We start from the raw sequence: 20,590 nt of genomic DNA, 5'->3' as shown, positions 1-20,590 counted from the left end.
CCAAATCCCAACTACTAGTTCAAAGTCTATGTCATGGGGCTCTTCTGCACCCTATAAACTCTTCCTGTCTTTGTTTTCCCACTTTGTAACTTTTGGTTGTTTATTAAATTTGACGTTAGAAAAAACAAAACTCGTTGACTTTTTGCATTTTGGTTGACCTAAAGTCGTCGCTAACGAACGAGTAAACCAACCATCCTCTGTTTCAAGTTAATCTATAGAGTTATTAGTCACAGAGAGAAGAAAAAAAAAAGTTTATTTTGATGATATGAAACCAAAACTGGGGAAATAGAAAAATGTCTTGTTGCGCTTCTGTAGTCTTCCTTTTCTTCCTCGCTAGCTTCACAGCAGCTTCTGCTCAAAGTATTTTTTACATAAAGCATATTTGTCCAAATACGAAGACGTATTCAAGAAACAGCACTTACTTCACTAATCTCAAAACCCTTTTGTCTTCTCTCTCTTCTCCCAACGCCTCATACTCCACTGGATTCCAAAATGCTACAGTGGGACAATCCCCCGATAGGGTCACTGGTCTTTTCCTCTGCCGAGGAGATGTGTCGCCGGAAGTTTGCCGTAGATGTGTCGCCTTTTCCATCAACGATACACTCATTCGTTGTCCGAATGAGAGCGAGGCCGTGTTTTATTATGATGAGTGTATGCTCAGATACTCTGACAGGAATATCCTCTCGACCCTTGCATACGATGGAACATGGATCAGGTTGAACGGCAATATTTCAATTGATAAAAATCAGATGAACCGGTTCAAAGATTTGGTGTCGTTTGCCATGAACCAAGCTGCCTTGGAAGCAGCGAGCAGTGCTAGAAAGTTCTATACGATAAAGGCCAATTGGACCGCACTCCAGACTTTGTACGGCCTTGTTCAATGCACTCCTGATCTTACAAGACAAGACTGTTTGAGCTGTCTGGAAAGTTTCATCAATGTAATACCTCTCTACAAAACTGGAGGAAGAATACTTTGTTCTAGTTGTAATTTTAGGTACGAGCTTTTCGCCTTCTACAATCAAACTGCAGTTAGAACACATCCACTACAACAAGAACCACCACCATCACCGCTGCCTCCTAAATCTACTCCTCCGGTGACATCTCCTTTACTACCTGGTGAACCTTTTCTTCGTCCTTTGTCTTTTACACTGATTTCTTGAAATTAGCAAATACCAATAGAGAAAGTTTTGTCCTTTCTTATACGTCTGTCAGCCACTATCTGATCTTAAAGCCAATGGTCTTTGAAACGCAGGGAAAGGTCGGAATTCAAATGTGTTAGTGGTAGCCATTGTTGTGCCTATTATAGTGGTTGTTCTGCTTTCCATAGGTGGTTATTGTTTCCTTGCAAGAAGGGTAAAGATGTCTTCTGACACTCCACCAGATTTTGATGGTAAAAATTTCAATGATTAAAGTCTTATTACATTAGTTTAACAAATGTCATTGACCAATCTTTTTTTATTCTTCTGACTATTGCAACTCTTAAATGATCAACAGGAGATGATATAACAATAGACTCGCTGCAACTTGATTATAGAACACTTCGAGCTGCAACAAATAAGTTTTCAGAAAAAAATAAGATTGGCCAAGGTGGATTTGGTGAGGTTTACAAGGTACTACTATTACTATTAATAATTTTAACTTTGGTACTTTTTAGTGAAGTTTTGTATCAACACATATGGACAACAAGATGATTATGATGAAAATGAATAGGGAATAGTATCGAATGGGACTGAAGTTGCGGTTAAGAGACTGTCAAGATATTCAGGACAAGGTGAAGTAGAGTTCAAGAACGAGGTTGTTGTTGTTGCAAAGCTTCAGCATAGAAATCTAGTTAGGCTTCTCGGATTTGCTATACAAGGAGAAGAAAGGATACTGGTCTACGAGTATGTGCCCAACAAAAGCCTTGACTACTTTCTTTTTGGTGAGTTGCATTTATTACTTTATTTTTCTGATTCTTTAGCCATTCTTGAGACTTGGGGACTAAGCAATATCCATTAATGCGCACACAGATCCTGTAAAGCAAGGTCAGCTGGACTGGACTCGACGGTACAAGGTCATTGGAGGGATTGCTCGGGGAATTTTATATCTCCATGAAGATTCACGGCTCACAATCATACACCGTGACCTCAAAGCAAGTAACATTCTCCTGGATGAGGATATGAATCCCAAGATATCTGATTTTGGAATGGCAAGGATCTTTGGAATGGACCAAACCCATGAGAACACAAGCAAAATTGTTGGCACCTTGTAAGTCTTCTACTCATAAGTTGAAGTTTGTTAAACATGATTTTGCCAATATATCAAAGTTTTCTTGTGGACTCCAGCGGTTATATGTCGCCCGAATATGCGATACATGGGCAGTTCTCAGTGAAATCTGATGTCTATAGCTTTGGAGTGTTAGTTCTTGAGATTATAAGCGGTAAGAAGAACAACAGCTTCTACGAGACGGACGGTGCACATGACTTGGTCACACATGTAAGACAAGCAAAGTTTTATATTTACTTCCTACAGTCTTACGATAAGGTAATGATTACAAGAACTGAATTTTTGTATTGTATTGATGTTTTAGGCTTGGAGGCTTTGGAGTAACGGAACAGCATTTGACCTCGTGGATCCAATAATTATAGATAGTTGCCAAAATATTAGTGAAGTTACTCGATGCATCCAAATTGGTCTTTTATGTGTTCAAGAAGATCCCGAAGAGCGTCCGAACTTATCAACCATTTTCATGTTGCTCACTGGTAATACGGTGACTTTACCAATGCCTCGGCAACCAGAGTTTTTCACTGAAAATAACCATTTAGATCAACCTTCGACAACCAAGTCTGTTCCAATATCTATTGACGATGCGTCTACCACCGATTGATATCCTTGTTGAATATGGTGTTAACCTTCAAGTTAACCGTGAAAACACTTTAGCAACTTTTGTCGCTGTGGAATTCACCTCAAGTATATATTTACACATGTCTATACTAATCGTTTTATCCAATTTTAACTTATGATATGTAAACTTTTTATTGATTTATTTTCAATAGTCTTAGATTTATTTAATTGGAATGAAAGTTAGATGAATAAGATAACTAATCTCTAATTGTATATCACTTATTCACATTTTCATGATTTCTTTTGCCACTTAATTACAGGGCAGATTGCTCAGCATGAATACTTTTTGTAGAGGTACAAATTTATTTTGGGAATTTTATGAGAAATGCCATTTTCAAAATTAAAGTTGTGAAAAATGCCATTTTTAGAAATGCCATTTTTCTGTTTGTGCCATATAAGATAAATACAATTTTACCCTTAAATTACAGGAAATGAATTTTTCTTTAAAAAATGAGAAAATTGTGTAATCAAATTTTTGTCCACCACATTTATGTCCTTCGGTCTGATGAGTAACGAGATCCGCTTTGTTGACAAACACTTGTCCACCCCAATTATGTCTACCGCTCTTTTAGTAAACCAGATCTGCTTAGTTTGATAACACTTGTCCACCCCAATTATGTCTTCCGTTTTTTTAGTAGACCAGATCTGCTTGGTGATAACACTTGTTCATCAATAACATAAAACAATTTTTTCCACTCTTCATGTATGCAGATGCATATACAGACCTTATTGTGTCTCCGGTGGACCAAATTCAATGCTTGGACAGGTTTTTGTCCACCATAGTTTTGTCTATCGGTTTCTTTAGTGAACCAAATCCGCTTGGTTGACAACACTTGTCCTTTGATAACTTTAAACTGGTCCACCCTTGCAGGTCTGTCCATGCCCACGCTAATCATACAATCGACAAGTGGATAGACAAATGTCGGTAGACCAGATCCGAATCATGTCTTCTAAATCTGGTCCATCAAGTAATATCTAGCTTTACTTCCAATGATGGCTTCTTGGATTCCAACACTTGTGTCCACCAGCTGAGCCCGCAGATCTGAGTAACAGAGAAAAAAAACTAATCAGATCTGAAAATTGATATCTTCAAATAGATAAAATTGATAGACGACTTAATAGACATAAAAATTAGGTAATGTCTCTTACCTTGTGTTGTCCAATTCTGTGAAAAACAATGTTGTAGAAACAATAAATGGAGAGATTCGCTTGGAATGTGAAAAGATGATTGATTGCAGAGAAATTGAAGGTTTTGTGAAAAGATGAGAGGTTGGAGAAAGAAAGAAAAAAAGATGAAGAAACGTGATAATAGATTTTGGAAAGAAAAATATGGTAATTAAAAATAATAAATTTAGCAGGGTAAATTTGTCTTTCTAATTTGCTCTTATGGCAGGCGGAAGAAGAAATAAACGAAAATGGCATTTTCCAAAAGAGTTGTTACTGTACATGGCATAAATAATAAATTTCTCATTTATTTTCAATTACCATTTAGTTTTAGATATAAAGTAGATGATAGTTGTGGAGTCTTTTATTGGATCCTTGATTTTAATGGATTTATAAATCCAAGTTAAATCATGTGTTATTCAATCATTCATTTTAAAATCTTTATTAAAATTCTGTGTTATTAGATCTATGAATTCAAAATCCTAATTAAAATCACCCCTTATTCATTATTAAAGATTTGAGTATGGATTTGATTTCATACTGGATTTGGATGGATTTGAAAATATGTTTTACTTATAAATATAGAGAATGGAATCCTTGGTCTCCACCTAGTTATTTGGGTGGATTTGGAAAAAAAATTACAATACGTAATAATAATAAAAGCTACGAACAAAACAGTGTTCATGCACGAACATTCTTAAAGATTGTTTTTAAAAACACAGCAAAACAAAGAATGACATGATAATAATAAAAAGCATAACAGTACGTAACATGATAATCATGATAAATATCGGACATGATAAATATCGGACATGTAAATTATTATGAAGCACCTAATAATTATAGTAGAAGACAAAAATCATGAAGCACCTAATAAAAATAATTCAACTTATAAAGAGAAAGCAGAAAGGGTGATCGCCTAATAATAATTAACACTCCATCACGTTACGCTTAATCCAACCATGACGCTCATCAGTGGACATACTAACAAAGACTTCTTTCATTCCTAATTGGTGAATCACTTTGACTGCATCGTAACGAATGTTTTCTTCCAAATTAGGAACTTCTTTGATAGCTTCCCATACATTATTTCTTTTCTTCTCGACCTCACTTTGTTCAGCTTCTCTTCTAATGTATCACGAGACTTTTCTAAAGTTATGTGTTCATCTCCGAGAGCATACAGATCTATGTGATACAAAATATATTAGTGTTGAAGAAATGGTTGCAACTTTTCTTCTTATAGTTGGCCAAAATTCAAGGTATTGTCGTACAAAAGACACTTTTAATAGGTCATCGTTTGCAACAAGTGTGAACTTTCACAAAGTTTTACGGGCTCTAAATCAAATTGCTCCAAGTTTAATGGCTAAGCCTGAGATTACAGTGCCTACAAAAATTAGAGAAAGTACAAGATTTTATCCGTACTTTAAGGTATATTTTTCATATAATTATGTTTTTGCTTTTTTTCATTATCTTTCATAGAATATAACTTTATATTTTTTTTTTTTTAGGATTGTGTTGGAGCTATTGATGGTACACATATCCTTGCAATGGTACCAACAAAAAAAGCGCCTTCTTATCGTAACAGAAAAGGTGATATATCGCAAAATGTGTTGGCAGCTTGTAATTTTGATCTTGAATTCATGTATGTGCTTAGTGGATGGGAAGGTTCAGCTCATGACTCAAAAGTATTAAATGATGCTTTGACAAGGAACACTAATCGACTACCAGTTCCAGAAGGTATGTACATGTCTTTCTATTGTAAATATGTTTTCTCAACATGACAAGTGACTGTATATTATTATTGTACTTCAGGAAAGTTTTATGTAGTAGATTGTGGATTTCCAAATCGTCGAAACTTTTTAGCTCCTTATCGTGGTGTCAGATATCATCTACAAGAATTTTCTGGGCAAAATTCACAACCAGCGAATGCAAAAGAGTTGTTTAACCATCATCATGCATCCCTAAGGAACGTGGTTGAAAGAATATTTGGTATTTTCAAATCTCGATTTGCAATCTTTAAGCACGCACCTCCTTTTCCTTATAAGACACAAACAGAGCTTGTACTTGCATGTGTTGGTTTACATAATTTTCTGCGAAAGTTTTGTCGAACGGATATTTTTCCAGAAGAAATCGAGAGTGCAGAAGAAGTTGTCGAAGAAATTAATGACGATGATAATGCTGAAGTACTTACAACCCAAGAACAACAAAGAGAATATGCCAATGAGTGGAGAGAGACAATAGCATCAAACATGTGGACTGATTCACTTGAAAATGCTACATGAGAGATTATTTTTATAAGTTCTATTTCTTTTATAACTTTTGAATTCTATTCTCTAGGATTTTCAAATCCACTTTCTTTGACTTTAAAATCCACATTATTTGATTTTCAAATCCATATTATTTGATTTTAAAATCCATGGATTCCATGTGGATTTCCAAATCTTATAAGGATTTCAAATCCATTAAAATCAAGGATCCAATAACCCCCCCTTAGTTTACTTTAGATATTTGTCAGATTAAAATAAAACCAAAGAAATTGTAATTGCTCAAGTCTTCGTTTACTTTAGATATTTGTCATATACAAATATACCAAAAGAAATAGTAAATCGAGTCTTCGTTTACTTTAGATGTTTGTCATAATCATATACAAAAATGCCAAAGAGATGGTAACTGTCGAGTCTTCGTTTACTTTGAGATTTTGACATTTTGACTCCTGTGTCCGTTTGTTTACTACAGCTTGGATCCACCGAAATTGCAAATAAGTCAACAAAGGAGACACTAATTTTGTGTATTGGATGACCCACATAACTTCCGGCTGAAGTTTAATTGACGTGGATAGAAAGGTATATGCATCCCTATATTTATTCACACTTGTTTGCTGTACTAACCCAAATATCATCTGTGTGATCTTGAAAATGGAATTGAAGAATCTCTTGCCAATCTTCTGGTTTTTCCTTGTTGTAGGCTTCGCTGTTGTGTCTGCACAAGAATGTGGCAGAACAGGGTCTTTTGTACCACATGGTAGGTATGACACAAACCGGGGACTTCTCCTCTCTTATCTTCCTTCAAATGTTTCAGCTCGAGGCGGCTTCTACAATTCTTCGATTGGCCAAGGCCCTGATCGAGTGTATGCTCTTGGAATGTGCATTCAAGGTGCTGAACCAGATGTTTGCTCCAACTGTATTGAATATGCGTCTAAGTTGTTATTAGACGGGTGTCTAAACCAGACAGAAGGCCTCGCCTGGCCGGAGAGTCGGATTTTGTGCATGGTACGATACTCTAATAGTTCCTTTTTTGGATCACTCAAGGCAGAGCCGCATTTTTATATCCCCAATTCGAATGATATAAGATCCAATCTAACAGAGTTTGATCAAGTGTGGGGAGAGTTAGCACGTCGTATGATAGCCAGTAGTACTTCGCCATCATCTAAACGCAAGTACTACGCAGCGGACATAGCAGCCTTGACAGATTTCCAGATTATATATGCATTAATGCAATGCACTCCGGACTTATCTTTGGAGGATTGCCATATCTGCTTAAGAAAAAGTGTTGGTGACTATGAATCATGCTGCAATGGAAGGCAAGGTGGCATTGTGTACCGGGCCAGCTGTGTTTTTCGGTGGGAACTTTTTCCTTTCTCTGAGGCTTTTAGTCGTATTTCGTTGGCACCTCCGCCTCAATCCCCAGCGATTCTCACACCTCCGGCAGCCAACAAGACCAAGAAAGGTAAATCTTGAAAAAAAACAAAAAAAAAACAAAACTACAAGTACCCTACTTGTCTACTCTATCTAAAGAAGGCTTGTACAAACAGTGAATGAACTATGTACTTACATTGTATTCATCTCGTGCCTGTTTATTCGGGCTTGTGCAGTTAGCATAACAATCTCAATAGGAATCACCGGCCTAATTATAATTCCTATTGTCATTGTTACCTTTTTGGCACTGCTTGCGATAGGATTTGTTGTTTATAGGAGAAGAAAATCATACCAAGGTGAGTTGCTTTGTGTTTTATCCATCATTCCCTTTACACTTTGAAGGCGTTTGGAAATAACGTGGAATGAACTAGATTTGTTATCTATCTAGTTCTAGTTTGCAACGTCCTAACATTTTTTCTTTTTCTTTAGTGCCTCTATTTCCAGCATAATTAGCTCTACACTTTTAAGTTGCAGGAACTAGTGCTGATATCACCATTACACACTCACTGCAATTCGATTTCAAAGCGATTGAAGATGCAACAAATAAATTCTCGGAGAGCAACATAATTGGTCGTGGTGGATTTGGAGAAGTATTCATGGTATCATTTTATATAATTTCTCTGAGCATGTGACCTTGATTAGTTTTTGTAAGAAATTTTGTGAAGGGATCTAGACAAATGGGACTGATGATGCTGTCTACACCATTGTATCCAGGGTATCCTTAACGGGACTGAGGTTGCAATTAAAAGGCTGTCAAAAGCATCAAGACAAGGTGGGCGAGAGTTCAAGAACGAGGTTGTTGTTGTTGCAAAACTCCATCATAGGAATCTTGTTAAGCTTCTCGGGTTTTGTCTACAAGGAGAAGAGAAGATACTTGTTTACGAGTTTGTCCCCAACAAGAGCCTCGATTTCTTCCTCTTTGGTATGTGGAATTATATAATGCTCATGATAATTTTGGTAAGCTCATTTTAACTGAAATATAAATTAGCTAATAATAACTTTTCTATGTGGAGACCATACAAAGAAAGGACAGTTAGACTGGACAAAATGGTACAACATTATATGGGGAATCACACGAGGAATTCTATATCTTCATCAAGACTCACGGCTCACAATCATACATCGTGACCTCAAAGCCAGCAATATTCTCCTAGATGTCGATCTGAACCCGAAAATTGCTGATTTTGGAATGGCGAGAATATTTGGGATTGATCAAAGTGGAGCTAATACAAAAAAAGTAGCTGGGACACAGTATATATATATATATTCCCATAACCCTTCATAAATCTATTCTTAGTCAGTAATTTCCATAATCTTCATTTGCTTGTGTATTTTTTCTACTCTTGCAGCGGTTACATGCCTCCAGAATATGTGATGCAAGGCCAATTCTCAACAAAATCTGATGTTTATAGCTTTGGTGTCTTAGTCCTTGAGATTATATGTGGACGAAATAACAGATTCGTCCACCAGTCAGACACTACAGTTGAGAATTTGGTGACATACGTGAGTACCAAAGAAGCTGAACTCTGTTCTTGATATTGATGATTAATTACATGATAAACAAACAATATGATAAATTTTGGTTTTAGCTAGACTATATATGTCCTTGATGAATCTTGATTGATAAGTAAATTATATATATTACAGGCTTGGAGGTTGTGGAGAAACGGTTCACCATTGGAACTCGTGGATCCAACCATTTCAGAGAACTGTGAAACCGAAGAAGTGACAAGATGCATCCACATTGCGTTGCTATGTGTTCAACGCAATCCCACAGATCGCCCCAGCTTGTCGACAATCCACATGATGCTCATTAACAATTCCCATATTTTACCTGATCCTCAACAACCTGGATTCTTCTTTCCAAGTAAAAGCAACCAAGAACGAGATGGCAATGAGTCTAGCCAGTCTACGAACAAGTCCAGTTCCCAAACCATCAATGATGTAACCATTACAGATCTTGAACCTCGTTAATGTTGAGATTACGTTAATACATTAATTAGTTCCACTGAAACTGTGTTAAGTCTGTTATGTATAATCTATGAGAGACATATATAAACTCATTCAAAGTTAACAATACAAAGTCTTTATCTTTGCTACATTGTAGCTTTTAGTTCTCTGTTATGTAAACCCAAACTGGTTAATTTACTAGATAAACAGACGCAATTCAGGCTCGGGTGATATAGGTGTAAAAATTTTGATTTGGGGGGACATGGCTATATAGATCGTGTCCATAGTTCGGGTTCCATCTAGCGAGATATGATAGTTCTTAGGGGGAAATAGCTCGTTTCCCCAATATTTATAGTAATTCTATTATTAATCTCATAGTATTTAGAATTATTACATATATAAGAAAATATATTAATATGTAATGATTGCATATCTGCTCAAATAGTTTGTGACTCCTATAACAATGAAATACAACCTCTGCTTTAATTAGTTGTCATTTTATGTTTTCAATGAAAATGTTTGGTGAATATTCAGTTTTATCTCTGCTGTTTTAAAGTTTTGACCAATAAAATATTTATAAAATATATTAATAAAGGATAAAATAGATAATTTAATAGTTTTTTTAAATTTGTGTGAGAAAACTTTAAACCACAAGTAAAAAACCAGAGAAAGTATAAATTATTTTTACCTAATTGATATAAAGATTAGTGCATTTATTATCTAATTAAATAATAAATTTTCCATATACTCTTAACTACAATTTCTCTTATAAATAGAAAGATACACATTTTACTAACCTTCATATCTCAAATTTTACATAATATTTTTTATTTAATTAATATTGTTTTAACTAACAATTTCCAAAATTACAAGAAAATATCCAAAAATAATGTAAACTAAATCCGTCAGACAGCACAGAGTGACTACTAGTATAATACATAAAAGCTTGATTTATCACGCACTTGCTTTTTCTTCATGAAATATCCTACTATATTAATTGAGAAGTACAAATATGAAACTAACCCTAAAATATATAAAAAATTACATTCAATTGCCATTAGAAAAAAATAATTAAGCTTAATTAACTAATTTAAATAAATATAATTAATTAAAAATAAAAAAACACACACAGATCAAATATTAAAAAATCTAAAAAATATTTTCTCTCTCTAATAAATTATGGATGAAATTACTAATTTTTTTTAAAAAAAATATATAAACCAATCAGAATTTTAAAAACTAAGATTTTATATCCAAGTATACAATACAATTATTTTTAATAACTAAATTCGAAGATTTGTTCGATTCTCCTATCATCTTTATTTCTTTTTACAAATTGTTTGGAATTTTCATATAATACTTATAATTTAAAATGCATTTTTTTCAGCATATGTTGTGATTTAGATTTTTTAAAATGAAGATATATTACTCATTGTATGAAAATGTGTTTTTTAATTTTCACATTGGCAGGTTGGTAAAACTAAATTTATATAAATGATAAATTAATAATTTTTATTTGCTCACAATTATAATATTAAAATTATATTTCACAAAATAATGATGCAAATATAACAAACAAAAAATATAAAACTGTAATAATACGTCAAAAATAAAATACTATAATATTCTAAAATAATTATTATTCAAATAGACTAATAGATTTACATAAAAATTTAAAATAAATATTATTTCAAACAAAATAACTTTTATTATTATATTATAATTTTTTTTTTAAATGTTGACCCGTGCTTAAAGCACGGATATATCCTAGTAATAAATTATTTATGATGTAATCATTTACACCAACTTCATCGAACATAACAGCAATGCATGCGTTAATGATTTCTGGTGGTCCGTTGCTTGCTTCGGCCAAAAAACTTCATGAACCACTCATGCTTGTACGAAACCATTATGTATCCCATCACTAATCCAAATACAACTCCAGGTGCAAAGCCTAAACCTGCTGCTACCCAACTGAATGATTCTTCTTCTTCTTCTTATTTTGTCTCCATCAGTTCGGGTTGTGGTGGTGTTGGCACTTTGATATCTCTACAAACATCCTTAAGGGAAGGACCATTAAGTCCGGGGTTTCCTTCATAGGAGGAGCAATTTTGCCGTTGAAATTGCGTGCCTTGTGGTATGGAACCTACAAGCTGGTTATGTGAAACGTTTATCACTTCGAGAGAAGAGAGGGTCCCAAGCGCAGGAGGAATCTCACCAGAAATCTTGTTTTGGGATAGGTCTAGTGACTCCAGATTCGTTAAGTTTGCCAAAGAAGATGGGATGTGGCCCGTGAAAGCATTGTTAGACATGTTGAGAATACGAAGCTCCTTCAGCAAACCAACAGAATCGGGAATTGGTCCTTGAAGTTGATTTCCTGAAAAATCGATGGCTGTGTAGATTGTAAGGATACGTTCCATCTCCATTGACACTCCTTTACTTATCAACACAAGTGAAAAGTAGTAGTTTCGTGAAGGACTCTGCATGTACTCTGGTTCCATATTATCATCACTCTTGGAGGACATTGCAGTCCAGTTCAAGAAGTAAAGAGATGGCAATGTACCAAAGAAGCCATTGTATGAAACATCAATGATTTTCAACTGAGGAAACCCAAACCAAACCCCATCAGCGTTATGCAATTTGCCACGAAACTTGTTAGAGCGGAGAACGAGAACTTGAAGCTTCTGCAAAGAATTCAAGTGGAATGGAAACATGTCGTTGAATGTGTTGCTTCCCACGTTCAAAACTTGCAAGGCAGAGCAACCAACAAGAGAAGCTGGCATTTTTCCCTTTAATCGGTTTTGACTGACATCAAGTGACATTAAGCTCTTGGCGTTCTGAAATATTTCAGGAAGAATCCCGCTGAGTCTGTTGTTACGGAGATTTAGATATGAAAGAGAACTCATCACCAGAGTCTCTAAACACCTAGGAATTGAGCCGTTGAGGTTGTTGTTTGATAGATCTAAGATCTGCAGAGAGCTTAGTCCACATATTGATAGAGGTATCTCTCCAGTGAAGTTATTCTTAGAACCCAAAAAATAATTGAGATATTTGGAGGATGGGATGAAGAGTGGTCCTTGGAAAGCATTTAAGCTTAGATCAACAGAACTGATTTGACTCTCGGGGGGAACATTTAAGGATCCATTAAAACCACTGAGAGAGTTGTTAGAGAGATTCACAAAAGACAACTATGGTAGTCTCCACAACCAGTCTGGTACTTGACCTTTGATTTTGTTGTTGGAAAGATCTATGGAGAAAAGATTTCTTCCGTTTCTTATGAACTTAGGGAACTCAGTGATGTTGCAGCCTCGCAAAGATAAAGACCCCACATATGATGGAAAATCCAAATCAGAAGTGATATTTGCTGTTGAGAGAGAGATGCCTGAGAGATATAATAGGGAATTTAGTTAGAAATGCCACTTTTGAAATTAAAGTTATGAGAAATGCCATTTTTAGTTTTTTCTTCTTAGAAATGCCACTTTCTAATTTATGCCACAAGAGAAAAAGACGTTTCTACCCTTGAATTAAAGAAGGAAAAATTAAAAAAAAAAATAATTAGACAAGTGACGTTTGTTTTAAAACAGAGACAAATTTTGTGGCACTTAATACACACATGATGAATCTCGGGTGGACCAGATCCAACGCCTGCAAAATTAGTCTATCCAAAATTTGTCCTTCAATCTCTTAAGTGGACCAGATCCACTTGGTTGGACTCAACTTGTCTACCTGCATGTTTACTGATGCATGTACCGATCTTATTGTGCCTTCAGTGGACCAGATTAAACGCCCGAACATGTTTTTGTCCACCACGTTTATGTCCTTCAGTCTCTTAGTAGACCAGATCCGTTTTGTTGACACACTTGTCCATCCCAATTATGTCCTTCGCTCTCTTAGTAGACAATATATGATTGGTAGGCAATACTTATCCTTCAATATGAAACCATTTTCTCTATCCTGCAGTCCTGCTGACGCATGTACTAATCTAATTGAAAAATATCATACTAAGTTTTCAAGTATATTTAGTCCATCAGATCTGGTCCATCAGAAAACAAAACTGGCACTTAACAGACACATGATGAACCTCGGGTGGACCAGATCCAACGCCTGCAAGATTAGTCCATCCAAAATTTGTCCTTCAATCTCTTAAGTGGACCAGATCCACTTGGTTGGATTCAACTTGTCTACCTGCATATCTACTAATGCATGTACCGATCTTATTGTGCCTTCAGTGGACCAGACTAAACGCCCGAACAGGTTTTTGTCCACCACGTTTATGTCTTTCAGTCTCTTTAGTAGACCAGATCCGTTTTGTTGACACACTTGTCCATCCCAATTATGTCCTTCGCTCTCTTAGTAGACAATATATGATTGGTAGACAATACTTGTCCTTCAATATGAAACCATTTTCTCTATCCTGCAGTCCGGCTAACGCATGTACTGGTTTAATTGAAAAATATCATACTCAGCCTTCAAACATATTTAGTCTATCAGATCTGGTCCATCAGAAAATGAAAAAAAAAAATTTGGTTCAGATATAGATATGATCCATTAAAGTTGTATAGAGAATGAAATAAACATAAGAAACTCAAAATTGAGAAATATCATACTCAATCTTGAGAGGAGCATCTCCAGAACGAACAAAACACTTTGTTCATCCACAGCGAAGGCATGCAAGTGAGAGGGAGGTGGTGATTTTGAAAGAATTTCTTTGTTTGGAAGAAAGAAAGAAGAGACAAGAAAAGAGAGAGAAATAAAGAGAGAGAGATGAAAAGTCGAGAGAAGAGATTAGAAGGGAGAGAGATGAAAGAAAAATGAAAAGAGAGATGAGATAAATGAGAAAAAATAAGAGAAGGATAGTTTTGTCATTTTTAATAGATCAGAGTGGACCCTATGGCATTTTAGAAAATGTTTTATTAAAAATGACATTCCTTACCATATTTGTTACTGTTCATGGCATATTCTACAATATTCTCGATATAATACGTTTAGATTCTTGAGAGGCGAGAATACATTTAAGTCAACTCCTAGATCGACTTTGTTGTAACTTTTACTTTCAACAGAAAATATTTGTAAATTAGGTAACAGAGAGATATTCCCAAACCCAGTAAAGTCGTTGAATTCGTTATAACCCAAAGAGATGTCGATCAAAGAGGGAATCTTGACTAGGGATGAAAGAATGGCTCCCGTAAAAGGATTATCAGAAGCATGAAAAGTCTGTAATTTGGAGAATTGGCTGATGATTGGTGGAATGGAACCTGTGAACTGATTTGAAGAGAGATCGAGTTCACTTAGTTGGGTCAAATTGAATATCCAAGCTGGCATGTTTCCACTGAGCTTGTTAAAACGAACATAAAAAACGGTCAATTGTTTTAGATTGCCAATTGAAGATGGGATTTCACCAACAAAACTATTATAAGAGAGATCGAGATATGAGAGATGAGAAAGGTTCCCAAGTGAAAACGGAATCTTCCCTGACAACTTAGAGAAGGAAAGGGTCAAAGAAGCCAAATGTTTGAGGTTGCTAATGGAGTCGGGTATGGGGCCTGAAAAGCCTGTTCCGGAAAGGGTCAAAGAAGTCAAATGTTTGAGGTTACTAATGGAGTCGGGTATGGGGCCTGAAAAGCCTGTTCCAGAAATGGTCAGCTCTAGCAAAGAGTTATGTTCACGAAAAACAGGAAGATTGCCTCTCAGATTTATATTGTCGCTTAATCTAATGGACTGTAAGCTCGGTATGAGAAGAACGCTACTTGGAAATTCTCCAAAGAGGCTACAGTTGGTAAAATGTAGTGATCTTAGAAATCGCATATTTGAAAACTCGTGGGGTATTTCTGAAGGAACTTTTACTTGGCTCATATCCAGTTCTCTAAGATTCCTCAAATTTTGAGCAAGTAGATGAAGAAAGGATTCATCAATGGATAAAGAATTAAAATACTCCGAAGAATAAACATACTCATCAGAAGAAGAAAGATCGAGAGACACCAACTTGGTTAACTGAAGAAGCTTGATTGGAATTTGCCCTGATAGTAAAGAATTGGAGAGGTCAAGTCTTTCTAGCCCCATGAGTTTATCAAATTCGGCTGGGATTGGCGAACCGGTGAAGTTGTTGTAAGCAAGGTTCAAATCACGGAGATGACGCAGTCTAAATAGACTGCTCTTGGATTTTAGCGGGCCATGGAGGTTGCTGGAACTAAGGTCTAGCCCGATCACTTTGCCCGACTTAGCAGCACAGGTGATACCATCCCAAGAACAGCAATCACTTTTATTCACCCATGATTCTCTCTTCAGATAAGAAGACCCATCTGAATCGTCCCAACCAAGAGGCTTCTCGATCGAAAACTCACTCTTAAACTGAAGAAGAGCATCCCTTTGGTCGGAATGACACAAGTGTTGTGTAGAAGAAACAAACGTGTTTAGAAAACTTGAAACGAGAAAGAGAAAAGAGATGTAACGAAGAAGAACACTCATTTTCTGATTAGATAAGAAAGCTTTCATATTTGAAAATTAAAAAAAAAAAAAACAAAGTAATAGTATGAAGTAGTGATATGGTTAGTGTTGCAAGCCACTAAATATATATTAAAAAAAAAAAAAACAAAAACATGAAGGTCCATTGACTGATTGATTATTTGAAGTCTTTTCGATGAAAATTCTTCCCACTAAAAATCGTATGCGTCCTTCCAATTCCAAGTTTAATAGACTTGACTTGAAAGACCATAAAAGCAAGATTGCGACTACTAAACTCGTTTTTGACGTCAAAAGACCAATCATGTTGAGATATTTAGAAATCAGAAACAAAAATCATTCTCAGTGAGCAAAGTAGAAAAGTCTAATTGCCGTGTGGCTTAAGCTAGCCCTTCAACTTCAGATGGGACCCCCCTGAGGCTATTTCCTTATAAAATGCTTACCAAGTCATCCTCCCTCCTATTCCTCCAACCTAAAAGAAACGTCAAATATTACATTTCTAAGGATAAACCCACACATGGTCATGTCATCAGCTCTTAAAAGTCAACTAAATGAAACTTCTAAACACAAGTACAATAACCAGGAGATACATAAACTATTGAGATAATGGCATCCACACCCACTTCTTGAGTATGGTGTACTTTTGAGAGTGTGTTTGCAAGTTAGACATAAAATCAAGACATGTTTGTCATTGTCTCTAAATGAGATCTCATTTAGAGACATAAGAAGTTACATTGGTGGTAATTGCCTTTAAGAAAGATCCAATGACCACAAATCAATGTCTGAAAAAGTTGTGATTCATTATTATTTGAGTGTTTTAAAATAATTTTAGGGAGAGGGTTTCTGTAAATAAGAGAAAGAGTAAGGGATTAGGGTTTTAGGACCCTAATAGGAAGACATGGCTGTGCAGGTTGGTGTTTTTGTGGATTGGTTGTCAATATTCGAGTCTCTGTGGATGGACAATGTATAGATGTTTTATGAAAAACGTGTTTTGGTTGTTTTATGCAGGTCGGAATCCCTGGTATTTGTGTTGTTATATCCGGCAACTGGGGCTGCTCTGCTGACGGAGTTTGGGAATTTAAAGTCGACAGCAAACTTCTGTCGAGGGTTGTTCCACTCAGTCCTACAACTAGTTACATATATGTCATTGATGAATCTTGATTGATAAGTAATTAATTATATATGTTACAGGCTTGGAGGTTGTGGAGAAACGGTTCACCATTAGAACTCGTGGATCCAACCATTTCAGAGAATTGTGAAACAGAACAAGTGACAAGATGCATCCACATTGCGTTGCTATGTGTTCAACGCAATCCCACAGATCGCCCCAGCTTGTCGACAATCCACATGATGCTCATTAACAATTCTCCCATATTTTACCTGATCCTCAACAACCTGGATTCTTCTTTCCAAGTAAAAGCAACCAAGAACGAGATGGCAACGACTCTAGCCACTCTACGAACAAGTCCAGTTCCCAAACCATCAATGATGTAACCATTACAGATCTTAAACCTCGTTGACGTTGAGATAACATTAAGTCCATTAATTCAGTGTAACTAAATTTTAATTTCTGCATCAATAAAACATGTGAACATACCAATCAAACATATATACAACTAGTTTTTATTCAGACAACTGAAACAAACAACAACAAAAATAAAAAACACAGAAAACATTGGTCTCTTTTTGTGTAATGAAATCTCTAGAAAACAAAGGGAATGAGAGCCTTGACATGCTTAGGGAAGTCATCAAACTTGGAAAGATACCAACTTCGTGTAGCATAACTCCGACCAATGAGGTAGCACATTGTTCCCATGGCGAAAGTAAACGAATAGATCGTCTGAGAGATGAGGAAGAAGCTCCAAAACACAAGGATCTCGAATAGATAGTGAGGGCATATGATTATATCAAACAAGCCTCCTTTTGGTATCTTGTACTCTTTCTTCCCATCTTCACTCCTTAGCTTAGCTAACAAAACATGGTGATACATATTCCCAATAATCCCCACCACAAACATTACAACTCCGGCGAGTTTCATATCGAAACTTGGCTCTGTAAGCCCCAAGGTGAGGTTTTGACTGTATATCATCAATGCCGTGGATGAGAAATAGCTGCTGCTTATGACGATAGCTGAGTCTACAGCCATCCCTCCACTGTATTTATGTATGAACAGAACCTGTTCGATGAAATGCGTCAGAGAAAGGAAGCTAGTTAGATGATAATAACAAATTCTAATCAAAACCCAGTAAGAATTTGGTACCTCAGAAGCTTAAATGATGATAATTAGACAAGTATGTGAACTAAATTTATTCACTTATGAATGAACATAACGTGTTCGATAAAATGCGTCAGAGAGCAAAAAGGGTTTGTTGAGTTTTACCTCGAAGACCCTCTTGAAGAAATGGAGGGCAAGAGCGGATTTGAGAAGAAGAAACCTAAGATCATCAGAAGGTAAGACGAAGAAAGAAGCCGAAGCGGCTAAAAACGCTGGTGTGTATACCCAAAGCATTCCATTCCGGCTTGAGATGCTTCCTAATGGCTGCTTTTGTGGTTTTGGCGATGTTGATGTTGATGATGAGGCGAATTTGGAGTATTTGAGATGGTTTCCTGTCACTTCAGACCAACCGACCTTGGCCAGAGCGGCTAACCCAACGACGCTCATACCATTGAGCAACATCGACGGTGGTGGTGGATACACAAAACTTTTCAACATTTCCATTATTTTTTCTTTTGTTTTTCTCTCTTTGGAACAAGAGGAAGGATCTGCTTATGCAAATTTTGGATATTGGTTGTGTCTTTCTCTCCAACTAGATTTTGTATACTGCAAGATTATATATATTTATCTATTTTATATAACTTACTAAAATACATTATGTTGGATCAAATATATGTTTTTAACTTTTTTACAATAATATTAAGATATTTGTAATTTTATTTTCTTTATTTATTTAAAAATTACTATTTTTATTTGAAATTTAATTAATCAAAATTCTTTTATTTTAGAATTTAATCCAAAATTTAGTTGTTGTGAAAGTAAACATATATTAATATGTATAATACTTTGTAGTTGTATAAAATTATTTAAATTTTATTCACCAATTTGAAATTAGTTAGTTTTGTCTAGAACCTCTTAGTTATTAAAAAAAAAATTTAGTTTTGTATATGAGTATAATGGAGTGGATTAGTGTTGGTTTTTAACTCTTTTCATATAAAATTAAGTTTTAAGATATTTTGTTTGTGTTTTTAGACCAACCCGCAAAAATATATAAGTATACTATTATTAACCTAATTCCTATCACATGCTTATGATTATTTTTAATCTAGGTTTGGACCCGTGGATAAATAAAAATTTTCATATAGTATTGTTGTTTTTTTAATGTTGTGCATATGTTAAAAATGCTAAAATCAGTATTTACACAGATTTAGTTTTATTATCACAAAGTTAGTAATATTATTGATATTACTCATATGACTAAATTTGATGTATTTACTATTTAAATTGTGCAACCGGATATATATATATATATTTATATTTGACATCATAACTCTATAAATGATACATTTTTCTTAGTCAAAAAACATATATTATTTTGTGAAGGTTAAAACCAAATATATATATATAGTATAATAAAATCATACATTATTAATTTATTTTTATATTTTTTCTACTCGTTTTGACATCAATTGCTCTATCCATTTTAACATAGAAAACATTAAACAAATTATAAAAACAAAACATATATAATGGAAAATCAGTTAGTATTTTGCAAATTTTTAGAAATAAATTTGCCAAACCAATTATGGAAAATCGAAATTGAATAAGGTAAAATACTATAGTTTTTTTTTTCATTAAAACATTTTTAAAACTTGTAATTAAAAAGTAAAATAGAAATTGATGTTGTTCAGATATTTAGGGAAATATGTATTTCATACTCGATTTTGCTAATTTTGATTTTTTTTTTTAGTATTAAATGTCTTAATTACAATGGTATCTGATGTAAATATTGTTCAACTTCAAACCTTATTTACTAAAACTGTTGTGAAAATGTTAATATAGATACTCTTCTATTAATAGCCACATATTTAATATTAAAAACTACTTAGGGCTAGGATACACCGACTCAAGATCAGATATGATTCGATTTAGATACAGTATATCGTTTTCTTTTTATAAAAAACTAAAAATTATGGGTGTAGTTCTTGACTTTGCATCTATAAATGTTGTTAACAAAGGCTTTCTTATTATTCAATGGCTCCCCTCTGCTTCCCCCAGCAGTGACATCTCTATCGGCCTGCTTCAAGCCTGGCAAGTGTGCATATATGAAGTGTGGAGAGAGAGGAACCGTAGGTATCATGATGGAACCACTCTCCCTTCTTTTGTTATTCTTCGGAATGTGTTATATGCATCCAGAATTAGAGTCCAGAGTCTACTATTAAAG

The 20,590-nt window shown here is 35.0% G+C and overlaps 5 protein-coding genes across 10 annotated transcripts; 3 read left to right on the top strand and 2 right to left on the bottom strand.

Moving 5' to 3' along the window:
* Positions 1 to 214: 214 nt before the first annotated feature.
* LOC104769856 (cysteine-rich receptor-like protein kinase 15) lies at positions 215 to 3,072 on the top strand. The gene is made up of 7 exons (XM_010494172.3): positions 215 to 1,116; positions 1,253 to 1,390; positions 1,495 to 1,610; positions 1,711 to 1,921; positions 2,010 to 2,247; positions 2,325 to 2,475; positions 2,570 to 3,072. The coding sequence occupies exons 1-7, from the start codon at positions 294 to 296 to the stop codon at positions 2,864 to 2,866; spliced, it is 1,974 nt and encodes a 657-aa protein (XP_010492474.1). The 5' UTR covers positions 215 to 293; the 3' UTR covers positions 2,867 to 3,072.
* Positions 3,073 to 6,652: 3,580 nt separating this feature from the next.
* LOC104769849 (cysteine-rich receptor-like protein kinase 14) lies at positions 6,653 to 9,843 on the top strand. 6 transcript variants are annotated; one of them, XM_087505641.1, is made up of 8 exons: positions 6,928 to 7,316; positions 7,411 to 7,773; positions 7,919 to 8,038; positions 8,217 to 8,341; positions 8,457 to 8,664; positions 8,756 to 8,993; positions 9,092 to 9,245; positions 9,390 to 9,843. In XM_087505641.1, the coding sequence occupies exons 2-8, from the start codon at positions 7,446 to 7,448 to the stop codon at positions 9,714 to 9,716; spliced, it is 1,500 nt and encodes a 499-aa protein (XP_087361767.1). In that variant the 5' UTR covers positions 6,928 to 7,316; positions 7,411 to 7,445; the 3' UTR covers positions 9,717 to 9,843. The 6 variants fall into 6 exon arrangements, 3 of the variants coding, with proteins under 3 accessions (XP_087361766.1, XP_087361768.1, XP_087361767.1); XR_015593292.1 differs by having other exon boundaries at positions 6,653 to 7,773; positions 8,767 to 8,979; XR_015593291.1 differs by having other exon boundaries at positions 6,653 to 7,773; positions 8,767 to 8,993.
* Positions 9,844 to 11,438: 1,595 nt separating this feature from the next.
* LOC104769850 (receptor-like protein 7) lies at positions 11,439 to 16,192 on the bottom strand. The gene is given in 2 exon segments (XM_087505643.1): positions 11,439 to 13,111; positions 14,676 to 16,192. Coding segments are annotated over 2 exon segments (3,093 nt in total). The 5' UTR covers positions 16,185 to 16,192; the 3' UTR covers positions 11,439 to 11,527.
* A 420-nt stretch (positions 16,193 to 16,612) lies between these two features.
* LOC104769852 (putative cysteine-rich receptor-like protein kinase 12) lies at positions 16,613 to 17,773 on the top strand. Its single transcript, XM_010494166.2, has 3 exons — positions 16,613 to 17,061; positions 17,160 to 17,258; positions 17,343 to 17,773. Exons 1-3 carry the CDS (start codon positions 17,050 to 17,052, stop codon positions 17,643 to 17,645), a joined length of 414 nt encoding a protein of 137 aa, XP_010492468.1. The 5' UTR covers positions 16,613 to 17,049; the 3' UTR covers positions 17,646 to 17,773.
* LOC104769853 (uncharacterized) lies at positions 17,719 to 19,005 on the bottom strand. The gene is made up of 2 exons (XM_010494167.3): positions 18,532 to 19,005; positions 17,719 to 18,327 (listed from the first exon to the last, which is right to left on the bottom strand). The coding sequence occupies exons 1-2, from the start codon at positions 18,868 to 18,870 to the stop codon at positions 17,854 to 17,856; spliced, it is 813 nt and encodes a 270-aa protein (XP_010492469.1). The 5' UTR covers positions 18,871 to 19,005; the 3' UTR covers positions 17,719 to 17,853.
* Positions 19,006 to 20,590: the final 1,585 nt, after the last annotated feature.

The sequence above is a fragment of the Camelina sativa genome, chromosome 20 (assembly GCF_030686135.1).
Source record: "Camelina sativa cultivar CO46 ecotype springtype chromosome 20, ASM3068613v1".
In the NCBI taxonomy this organism is placed as follows: domain Eukaryota; kingdom Viridiplantae; phylum Streptophyta; class Magnoliopsida; order Brassicales; family Brassicaceae; genus Camelina; species Camelina sativa.
This window is presented reverse-complemented; position numbering and strand designations above follow the sequence as displayed.